Source organism: Dermacentor silvarum, chromosome 7, assembly GCF_013339745.2.
Source record: "Dermacentor silvarum isolate Dsil-2018 chromosome 7, BIME_Dsil_1.4, whole genome shotgun sequence".
Lineage (NCBI taxonomy): Eukaryota > Metazoa > Arthropoda > Arachnida > Ixodida > Ixodidae > Dermacentor > Dermacentor silvarum.
The window spans coordinates 95,012,073-95,024,198 of record NC_051160.1 but is presented as its reverse complement, the minus strand read 5'-3'; the positions used below and the strand labels follow the sequence as shown (position 1 = coordinate 95,024,198).

General features: G+C 42.8%; 1 protein-coding gene across 1 annotated transcript in view; it reads right to left on the bottom strand.

Annotated features, from left to right (window-relative positions):
* Nucleotides 1-509: 509 nt before the first annotated feature.
* Nucleotides 510-12,126, bottom strand: part of LOC119459028 (papilin) — a 51,026-nt gene continuing 39,409 nt past the window's right edge. The window contains exons 16-20 of the mRNA XM_049671556.1: nt 10,496-10,546; nt 6,581-6,631; nt 5,390-5,563; nt 3,515-3,574; nt 510-1,022 (exon numbers count right to left, since the gene is read on the bottom strand). Of these exons, the coding sequence (XP_049527513.1) occupies nt 820-1,022; nt 3,515-3,574; nt 5,390-5,563; nt 6,581-6,631; nt 10,496-10,546 (539 nt within the window). The 3' untranslated portion in view covers nt 510-819. The remainder of the gene's footprint in view (nt 1,023-3,514; nt 3,575-5,389; nt 5,564-6,580; nt 6,632-10,495; nt 10,547-12,126) is intronic.

The following is a 12,126-nucleotide window of genomic DNA, read 5'->3' as shown; positions in this document are numbered from 1 at the left end:
TGAGCCTCGTGTTGGACTCCTTTTGGAATCATTGCGCGGGGGATGTAAGTGAATTGTGGATAAGAGTTACGGCCAGCTACCTTTGCTCTTGTAAGTAGAGCTCCGTACACAAAGCAAATCGGCAAGAATGCCTACTTTTTGTCATGCGTTGAATGAACAGGAATCTATCCAATGAGCCTCTAAATGTCTTAGCGCAAATAATTACTTCTTTTTTCCAGATCTCTTCGGTGTAAGGGGTGACATTTTCTTGTCGTCATAGGTTTCTGTATTGTAATGACCAGTTTTTCGTCGCCATCGCGAGAGATCCGGAAGCCGCGAAATGCAAACAGAAATGAAAAGAAAACAGAGCAACGTCGACGGGTTTAAAGAGTGGCGACGTTATCGCCCTCGCAACTGAGTTAAATTGAAATCAATATTTAACCGTCCATCCTTTAAACAGGTTCTCAGCTTCCATCCTCAAGGCGGAAGAGCGTCGAGCATTTACTAAGAAAACACGTACCCAACAGCAAAGCAACAAAATAGGCTTGCAGAAAGACGACTTTATTATGCAATGAACGGAGTCGGATCAGCTCTAATATGTCAAGTCCTGCACCTGAAATTTATACCATGAATACTTGCTTATATTGAGCCATAATGTTTTAAATTCATTATTCTGGAGCCCGAAATATTTGCTTTGTAAGCAATAAAACAACATTCTCATATAATAATCTCGCACCAGTGGGCATAGATTTCGTGCTTCCGTGCTAGATGCGTTTTGCTAAGGGCAATGATTGACTGGGTGCTCTTTTATATTTCTGTTTGGAGAGGTATCCTTTCCTCTTAGGCGCGAGGGATGACACCCAAGAACTTCGTGCATTTGCTCTGGCAGTATTCGAAGGTGCGGAAGTTGTTGGCGTTGCCTCCGCATCCTCCGTAGACGAACTGCTCGCACGACTTGGTCAGGGTGTTGAAGAAGAAGCGTGGCATGTAAGCGTCGCAGGGTCCCGAGTCGGCCGGGTAGGTACACTCTTCCGGAGGCGACACTGTGGAAGAATGTAATGATAGTATCAGTGACACGTTGCGGTATTGAGGTGAAATAGCGCCTTAGACGAGTAAAAAAAAAAACACATGTGACTCTGTGGATTCCGTGTATATACTTGATAGCTCTTCTATTAGTGCTATCGCATTGTGCAAGGGTCACAAATTCAAGAACATTTACCGTATTTCAATATTCCGTCGACAATTCCGTCGAAATTTTGGACTTTTTGTTGCATTAAGAACAAATAATGTGAAGACATGAAAGGTAAATGGTTTCAACGTTGAACTAGATTATTAGAATATGCACACATGTACACGCGCATAGACGCATGCGTACGCACGCACGCATACATGCACAAAAAATATCACGCACGAGGAAAACGTATGCAAGTGGAGACATACGCATCTTTGGACTCCATTGCGCTCGTGTATGACTGGATAATATTTGCACCTGCTGCAAGGGTCGCTTACGGGTATCTCTTTGCGTTTGGCTGACATCAGCGTTACGTGGATAGCAGTCGTGGCAGCGGGCAATGAACGAGCGCGAAGTAGTGGAAAATGAAATTAAGTGATCGGAGGCAGCTTGGTGGCATGCACCATTGCGTATTGCGTTTGCATGTGCAAACTGTTCCTATTTTACAACACACTTCTCAGTACCACGCCTTAAGTACTAAAGGTAGCATTACATCTCGAGCAGTACGTTTGCGATGAATGAACGCAGGTGACATCGTTTGCCATTATGAATACGAGATGCCACGTCTCATAAGGAAGTATGCAGGCACAAAGAAGCGCTACGCTCGCGCCATTGAAACCTTAAACATCACTTTGTTTTATAGAGGCATAAATCTCTGTTTGAAGGCTGAGCCGACATCAACTATGGTTCAAATTCTTGAAGGAAAAACTGCCAGTCTCCTAGAAGTGACTAAAGAGTCTTTCATTATCAAAACACGCCGTCATTGAACGCTACTGGCAGAAAACAACTATGTTTTCTCGAGTTTTCAACATTATTCAGCGCAATATATGGTGTTATTCCGAGATATTTCTTACTGTTTTGTACATTCGCCAAGCATGACTCTCGTCCCTGCACGTCCTGCAAGCTTTAGGGCGAAGTCCTACGTCATTTCTGATACAAGTCATTTCCATGCGCCTGCGTGGGCAGCTTCTTTGGTTTTTCTTGTCGAAAGATATCCCCAAATTTGCCATGACGCTCATGAAGTGCCGATGACGTAACGTTTATAGTGTTATCCAAAAGTGTTTGTCCGAAAGTGTTTAGCTAGAAGAACGGGCCCCTCAGATGTGCAATTGCTAACCAACCCCAAGTAATGCAGATCTCAGCACCGACCACTACCGATGATAAATAAAGATGTCTCCAGCAAAGCGGTGTGACGCTACATTGTTTGAGTGCTAATAAATACGAGTACCACGAAAGAAAGAAAAAAAAAACTGGGGCGGCTCAGTTTCTATGGCGTTGTGTCGCTGAGCGCAACGTCGCGGATTTTCATCCCCGGCCGTGGCGACTGCATTAAAAGGGGGCGGACAGAAAAAAAAAAGCAAGAAAAAAAAAGTAAAAGAAAACAGTCATTTAGCTTGCTTTGGGTGCACGCTAAAAAACCCCGGGTTATCCAAGTTAATGCGGACCTCTCCACTTCAGCGCTTCTCACGGCACACACTGCAGCTTTCGAACGTGCATCTCTATAATTCATTCTAATTTTGTTTTATTGCAATCCCTTTGCCTTATGCTTAGTCCCGCGCTGTACGCTGCGATAGTTTGGCAAAAGGCTGCAGAGAACGAACCTTATAAGGCTACTTTCTTCAGACCCGCCGTGCTTGCTTAATGGCTATGGTACTGGGCTGCTAAGCACGAGGTCGCGGGATCGAATCCCGGCCACGCCGGCCGCATTTCGATGGGAGCAAAATGCGAGAACACCCGTGCACTTAGATTTCGGTGCACGTTGTAGAACCACAGGTGGTCCAAATTATTCTGGAGTCCCCCACTGCGGCGTGCCTCATAATCAGATCGTGGTTTTGGCACGTACAACATTTTTTGTTTTACTTTCTTCAGGCGTCCATGTTCAGAATAACGACCCGTACACGTGGCACACAAACCACGTGACATCGAAACTGGCCTCAAAGAAATTTCAAAGTGGATGCGTCAGAGGACCCGCCCCGGCAGCTTAGTGGCTATGATGTTGCGCTGGTAAGCTCGAGGTCGCGCGGGTTAGCCACAATTTGATGGGCGCAAAATGAAAAAAAAAAAAAGGCCGTGTAGATAGACTGAGGTGCACGATTAAGAACACCTGGTGGAGTTCACCATTGCGGCGTAGCTCATAACTGTGTCGTGATTTGCGCACGCGAAAACCCGATGTTTAATTTTCGACGAGTCTGAGGTAAGCCACAGTCACGTTTTTATAATCTGCGTTGTAAATGAGAGTTCAAATGCAGTCACACACACAAAAAAAGAACGGAGTACTTTTCTCCTAGCAAAATGAATACTTACGAGGCCAGAATGGAACTTCAAAGGCACCGATGATCCCCAGAGAGGTCTGGTTCAGGGATGCTGCACGGACGCAGGAAGAAAACAGTTATAAGTAACGTCGCTCTTGAGCGAACTGATGTCACATACTTTTAAGTTGAATTGCGATGCACTTTCCAGTGCCTTTCCGAGATCATCCCGCAGAGATTATGGACTCAACAGCTGTGAGTACCATAAAGCCCCACTTCAATTAGCGGTGTGGAATAGTACGATCGCGTTGTGGATGCAGGTGGAGGAGAGCCAACTAAATATCCTTGCGACACATTAGGAAAACAGTAAGTTAAATGTTTTATGAGAACTGGGTGCTCTGTTTAAAGAAACTCCTTATTTTGAGACATACGAAGTTGAATATGACGCCATACGGAGAGGTCAAATTATTGGGCATTTAAAGCTACTAATGCGCATGGGTCAAAGGATCCACCACGGCAAGCTGTGGAATTATTGAACTAAAGGCCGCGGTAATTTCGCTGGCGGTGATGACGTCAGAAGACGCGGTGACGAGTTAAATTGTGAGTATTACGTATACAGTAGTGCAATCTTCTTGGGCAGCCACTACTATTCTGGTAGAAAAAGCTTCGGACGTAATCGGGTGAACTTCTGAAGCATGCGCAGGTGCCCAATGCGTGGCTTGCCTTAAGTTAGCACACTGTACTTTGCAAAGTCGGCCGGTTGACGCTCACACTCGACACGATGAGCCAGCACTTCAGCGCGACGTACAGCTTATGTGGAGCATTCATGGAGGGAAGTTTCCATGAGTTTCAGTGCGTATGAAAAGAAATCGATGCTGTAACTTGGTGCATGCTGCTTAATGCGCTTGATAGGCTGTGCGTCCTTTCTGATGATACAAAGCGTCGGCTTGATGTGTACTCTTTATTTCCATGAATGGTTGAGTGTCTACTGAGGCGCAGTACCGGGCTTATAGGCTTGATGCCTCTACCTTGCTTTGATTAAAAAAAATAATGCAGCCGAATTTACAAGTCGTGAGTGCTATTTCCCGTTAGAGGCCGCCTTCGCAAATAACATGTTCATAACGATTGGTTGATATATGCTTTTACGAACAGCTGTAGCGTAAATATTTTTTTTGTCATTGCGGCCCCCGAATATAGACTGTCTGCTATCATAGATAGCCTCAAGACGGAGCATTCACAGTTAACGTGAATGCTGTCACAGTGAATGTGAAGCACTGCTTATCGTGTCATACATGCAAAAAATATGGGTTCGTAGTACCTATGTTCACAATGCATATATTATCGTCTTTTGGGCAGCAAAATGAGACGGTTCCAAGTGAGGGCGTTGCCCTGCCCTTCGTGGTGTGTCGCACGTTTGTGCTGTTTAATATCACGTATAGCGTTGCATATCAACGGACTTAAATGCATACCATTGTCATCGTGACGGATAATAAGAAGCACGAGCTTGAACACTTCGAGCACGAACACACCGCGGCGAGCCAAACAGCTTTGAAATAATTTCTGAGAAGTTCAGAAAGGTTCTTTTATTACCAAGAACTGAAACTATTGTGTCGGCCCGCGCAGGTCGTTTGTAATAAATTCAGGAATATATACGGTTTCTCTTCTATTGCGGTTATTGCGCTCATCTAAGTCTTGTTTATCTTTCTTCGTCTAACGTTCGTGTTTCGTACAAAAGATGCAACGCAAACTGGTCCGATCAGCTACGTTGTGGCTATAGCATGTCCGCGTTTTCTTGCTTTATAAATATCGCCTACAGAAACATCAAGTAGTTCAAGCCACGGCGCTTTAGAGACAGTTCTGTTTCTCTTCTACGGCTCACATTTGCCGGATTCGGCTGTCGTAGTGAAACACATTCCAAGCGACCACTCACCCCAGCACGTGCTGTTGCATTCCTCGAGGGTATGGAAGTTGTTGCCGTTGCCCTGGCAGCCTCCGTAGATAAACCGCTCGCAAGTCTTGGTCACATTGTTGAAGTAATAACGAGGAAAGTAGCCGGCGCAGGGACCGGGACGCTTGGTCTCATTGCACACCGGGTTCAGTCCCACTGCAAGAGCCAAGTGTATATGCGTGCCTGAGCGTGCGACAAAATGAGAATTGCTGCGCGGATATCTGGCAGTGTCGATCGTGTAGCGGAGTGCGTGCGCTGAAGAATGAGCATTCTCGCGAAAGGTAAAAAAAATGGCGGTAGAATAATAATCGCAAATAATCAGGAACGAATGAATGTATTGATATGTGCTGTCTATTTACGTAGAACATGCATCGTGTTACGAGCACTTGCCAGCGACATAGTTCACTAAATATTGTGAATTGCGTGCCACGATGCCGACAATATCTATGTTGGTGATCTAAACTAAGGCCCTAATACGACTTGAATGTTTTGCGAAATCCCTATTCAAATGCTCTCCCGGAGCCGCCACCAATAACAGTCATTAAAAGCAGTTGGTGTCTCTGAGTTTCTTATTTTTTTACATCGGGACGTACGTTTTCGCTTTACTGCTGCTGTCTTTGCTGTTACGCGGAATTTCAAGGGCAACAGACAATCGACATAACAAAGTTGAACTGCTGTGTTTTGTATGAGTAACCCTATCGAGCTTTTTTTTTTGACGGAAATCGAGATAGCTGAACACTCGCTGAATTATAGACCAGGATTGTTTCCTCACTTTTCGCCGACCCCAACACCAAATACGACATCGTTAAGCTAGGTTAGAAAACACATATTTACTTTGTTTTAGATGTTGAAAGCTGCATGAATATTGTGGGAATAATGGTAGGCTGAGTGACATGTTTGACAATTATATAATTATTACATAGTATTCCCCACACCTAGAGAGATAAGACGCGACGTAATGAACGACTAATAAGCAAGAGTCGGAACTGAGAACTTTAATAGCATGGATGAGACCGTGTACTAAACCAATAAGCTTTATATATATATATATATATATATATATATATATATATATATATAGATGTGTGTGTGTGCGTGTGTGCAGCAGGTTACACAGGAAAGCCATCGCTGTCTGTGGCAATAATCCACTGCTACGAAGAGTCCTATACGTACAGACACTCCTGGACAGGACAGGGTTGGCGCGGATGTAGTCCTCCAGGGCAACTGCAACAATGTAAATGTCTGGTTTTAACAGGAAGGTTTAGCTGGAAACCAACTCCAATTTTTCTATTCAAATACATGTAAAACGCAGAAACGCTTTTTATGAGGCAACCGCCACACCGATTTGGATGAAGGTATTGAATTTAGGACAGAAAGTTAAAACCTAACATTTTTAGGAAGAGAAGCCGAATTCGGATTGAGGATGTCATTGTTTTTACAAAACATGGCCAAAAACCGGCAAGGTCAAAAATTAGATGCACGAAATATACACATCCATAACGGTGCTCCAAAAACAAATATCGCAGTTTTGTAAACTAAATATGTCAGAACATCTCAGGCGCACAAATTTGTGACATGAATTGTTGCAAAGTTTAGGAGTGTTTCTCAAAAGTCTTACTCTCAAGTTAGTGATAAACTTTAAAACGATGAATACTACAACGACTTATCCGTTTATAAGTAATATTGGGTGCAGTTTGCGAAATAATTTAATTTTTGCTCTAGAATTATAGAGCTGTAAACCTGATACTCTAGTTCTTTAAAATTTACCAATTTTCAACAGGTCTTGTAAGCAATATTTTTAAAATGAACTGAAAATCCACTCTCTTACAATTACTAGATTTTAAATTCGTTTAAATAAAACGAACCTCATAAAGAGAGAGAGAGAGAAGGAAAGAATAACTGAAAGGCAGGATGGTTAACCAGGACTGAGCCCGGTTGGCTACCCTGCACCGGGGGAAGGGTAGACGGGAGGTAAAGATTAAGGGAAGAAGAGAAAGACCACTGTGGATATCGCCGACGTAGTACCAATTCTCTTCTCTGTATCACAGAGGGTCACTCCCTCTTGTAGTCTTCAGAAATTGCAGGAGCCCTTTTGTGCCGTTTCTAGCTGCAATATGCGAGACCATGGCCACAAGATCTTGTTGAAGGTCAACGGTTTTCTGTCCAACATATTTAGAGCTGTGAGGAGGTCACGTCTTTCATTTTCAAAACGTGGGCAGAAGCACCGGAGGTGTTCTATAGTATCATCGACACAGCAGGCATTGTACTCAGCGCTCTCAGCCATTCCAATCAAAAATGAATATGCACTGGTGAATGCAACGTCCAGGCGTAAGCGGCACGTCATTGTTTCCTCACTTCGCGGAAGCCCAGGTAACAGCCAAAGTTGCATAGATGGGTCGAAAGAGTGCAGCCGACGGTGAGTGAATTAACGTGTGGGCCACTTCTCCAATGTCATACGGTGCCCTAGCTTGCTAAAGTTTTGGGCTGCGTCAGACCTCGACAAAGGTACTGAAACAAGGTTTGTACATTCGTGTGCCAAACCTCATGAAAGTCATTGCTCAGGTAGCCTAGAAAAACGATGTTTTCGTTTCCACGTAGGTAATTAGGAGCTCTCGAGCTAAATGTTCCTTGAGAACCCTGAATCAGGAGAGTAACAAGAAAAGTAATCGTGAAACACTGTGTCATATAACGAACAAGCGTGTTTCATAACTTTCGGTCGCGTTTCTTTTATGCTGTGCAGTAATGCAATAGGCATGGAAAATTCCAGCAGTGTGTGACGGTGATGTGGGAACTCCTTTGATAACGCTCCTAATTATGCGACAACTGCCACTACAAATATGAAATGAAAGATTCATTACAGTCGCGACAGCAAGAGCAGCAGATGCATAACAAAAGGTGCCAAGTACGAATACCATACAGCGAAATAGCTGCCAAAATAAGTAAATCTTGATATAAAGCGCACCCAAGTCTACAACTGCGATACCTCGCGTAAGTACTACATAGCTGCGCAATGGTACTGCCAGTGTTTCGCATACTAGCAAGAATAACTGCTAAGTGTTGCAAATGCGAGTGAAACGTTATTTTAGACATCATGGAATGTAACTGCTACTAAAAAACATTCACTCTACACGTTAACATGAGGCACCGTATTTTGTCAAGTAATTGGCGTCACAAGTCTAGCTTAAGCTCTATCAGAGGCGCACTACTCTGCTGTTCTTGAGAAGAAACAAAATTCAGTGACTACTAGGGCCAATGTCTCTTTCGATACTCTTTGCAACAATCTGTTTGTACTGTTCCGTGACTTCGGGATCTACGTATTTGTGTGAGCATCCTCGCGTATACAATATGTGTATACGTGAGAATGCGTGTAATATGTGTATGTCATGAAGTTTATAAGGACCATTTACTTCAAGAACAACGCTGCAGGCATTGCACGCAGTTAACAAGAACATTTGCTCTTCATTCGGTCAACATGGAATAATTGCACTGCTTTTTGTAGCCAATGTCCACTCAATCCTTTAAACTACAACTTATTCATGTCACAAGCATACACAGAAATGCGTGTACCAATTAACATCGTGCAGTGTTTTTTTATATACACAGGGTATTTAAAAATACGCTGTGTATATGCAGGGTATTTCCAAATACTTGATACATGCCAAATGCAAAGTATTTGCATTTGGCATGTATCAGTATTCTACTCCTTGAGCTGAACTACACTAAGAGGCAGACATTATTTGCAGGCGAAATCGAAAACCACACTCGAACTATTGGTGGATCCTGTGCATATGTGGAAATCGGTAAAAAGCAAAGTCGTCCCTTATGCTTACTGAAATGTCTTCGCTTAACTTCTCTTTTTCGTTAAATTCTGTGTAACTAAAGGTTCATCGCTCAATGCACGCTCTGGTTGTATTTTGCTTACTTAACTTTTCCACACTCGGCTGCTTCTCTTACAGGCTTCTTCACTTCTCCGTAGCCGACTTCTTCAGTTTTATATTGACGACTTGCTTACTTGTCTATCGTTCTGTGTGTCTATTTGGACATGTAACCAGTGGCACATGCCGATTATGGGAGATTTGCAAGAAATGTTCGCGTATCTAGTGCCACTCGCCAAGTTGCACATACACAGTGGCCCAAGTTACCTATTACGGCTCATAGCCATTGAGCAAGTTGCTGTATAATCGGCAATATAGCCGCAGCCAGCAACCGCAAAGTATACGGTAAAGGCGAACAAAGCTTCGTTTTAACATTTATCAACATTTCTCTAAAGAACTTTTAAAAGCGAAACTTTCTTCGGCTCTTCCACCCACTTTGCGAGTGCTAGCTATTAAATGCCGGCTGCTGTCTTGCCGAATACACGACTTCCACCACTGGCTATGTGCGACTCGATGTGAGCGGGTTGGTATAGACAAACAACGTGGGCCTCGGGGTATGTACCACAGGAGGTGTGGCCGAAAAGACTATTTAGGACACTGGGTATCTGCAATTGGCCATGTGCCACGCGCTATGTGAAAATGTTTGGACAATCCACCGGAATAAGCATATGCTAGTGGGTAGACATGCAGGACAAGATGGCTGCTGAGGTGTGAATAAGCCGCAAACAGAAGCAGCCGAGTGTGCTGGTTTTCCAGATATTATCGGTATTCAATGCATGAAAAAGCGGTTTGTTAAATAAACACTACAGCTATTAATTGTCTATTCAAAGTGTGAAGGCACTTATCTTAAATCTGGGGCTAATTTCAAAATTAGTTTTTAACGAAAGTGCTTCGAAAACTCAATGACTTCATTGTTTAAATTGCAGTATGCACCCTCAAGTGATTAGTTAAATTTTGATTAGTGAAATTCTGGTCATTATTCAGGTATGCATTTTTATGTCTATATCAAGTAATGTCCACCTGCATGGGTAATCCAACTCAATAGGCATATTTGCTCTAGCTGCCACAGGTGAATAAAAATACACTGTTAACTATACAAAATCACGCCGTAAACTATTATTAACGATGTCACATTCTGCCTTTTCTGCACTACATTCTGTAGTTGCGCTCTCTATAGGGCAAAAAAGCAAAAAGAAAAGCGGTGTGCGCTTACCCGGCTTCATGATGTGCTTCTTCCATGATTGGTCTTCGACGGTGAGATTACCTAGAGTGTAGCGAAGGATCATTATTAGTACGTGTCTTTCGTTCGTGATGCTTAAATGCAAAACCAAACAAGGGGAGCCCCCGGTAATTTTTTTTCAAGGAAGAAATACATGATTCATTATAGGAAAACCAACTGCATGGGCATTGTGTTTGGAATTGTCATTTCATAATTATGATTTATTATTACTTGTTTGCTCTATAGATTCACTTTGATTTTAAGGCTAGAACGATGAATACCACGTGTCACCGATATTTTGATGCGGCATTCTATTTTCTGTAACAAATATTTCCCTAATCGTGGAAGTAGCTCATAAAAAGCACACTAGTGATATACACGAAAGCGGTGCTCAAGCAGTGAACTGTTATGCACTAAGCCCTTGGTTTTTGTTGCATTTTGCAGCGCAGTGTGGCCTATTTGATTCAGGAAGTGCTAGATTACGCGCCAACAGCGCCCGTGCGCTAATTATTTCGGAATGTGATTAGTTAAATAGATTTCTCAATAATTATACACCGAAGATAACTTACAGAGAGCAGGTTTCGCCACTACCATGATTTATTGCCCATGGCACACCTAAAGTTATTGCTCTTTTTAATTTTTTTTATTCAAAATACCCCCAAAGGCCCTCATTATGAGGGTATTACATAGGGCAGGGGGGGGGGGGGGTCACAGGCGCACAGGCACTGCATGGTCATAGATTATACATCATATTAAAAACAAAACAATATAACAAAAGTAAATATAGAGTGAAACATCGGTAATATACAAAATAAGTCACAATTATTTCAGAGAAAACATTAGTACATATTAGAACATAAGGCAAATGCAATGAAACGCAAAACAGCAACAAACATCGAAAACACTGTAAAAGTCCCAAGATAATAATAATAAGATTAGTTGACAAGTCGTGAGCGAATTCAATCTTGAAACTTTGACAAGTCAGGTTCCGTGGCAATGTCTGATGGTAAGGCGTTCCACTCAGTTATTGTGCGCGGTAAGAATGAATCCGCATAATGGGATGACTGGCAGTTCATGCATTTGACTTTGTATGGATGGTCACGACGTGGAAAGATAACTGGTAGTGACTGAAAGAAATCATCATGAAGTGATGGATGGTGATAAAGCTTATGGAAAAGTGATAGGCGAGAAATTTTACGGCGAAGTGCTAAGTTGTCCAACTCAGCTTTATTCTTTAACGAGGTGACGCTGGTGTAACGTGAATAATCTGAAGAACTGAATCGTGCAGCACGATTTTGCAAGGCTTCGATGTTACTGATGATATAAGTTTGTTCGGGATCCCAAATGGCAGACGCGTATTCTAATTTAGGACGGATTAGTGTTGTGTACGCTGGTTTTTTAACATGCATTGGGGCTTCTTTTAAGTTATGTTTAATAAGTCCGAGAGTACGCTTAGAAGAGGCAAGGGTAAGATTGATATGATTATTCCATGATAAGTTTGGCTGAAAATTGATGCCAAGGTACTTGTAAGTTGTGGCGAGTTCCACAGCGTTGTTATCAAGGGAGTAGGTGGTTGGAATTCGTGGCCTATTGGTGAAAGACAAGAGCTTAGTTTTGGAAATATT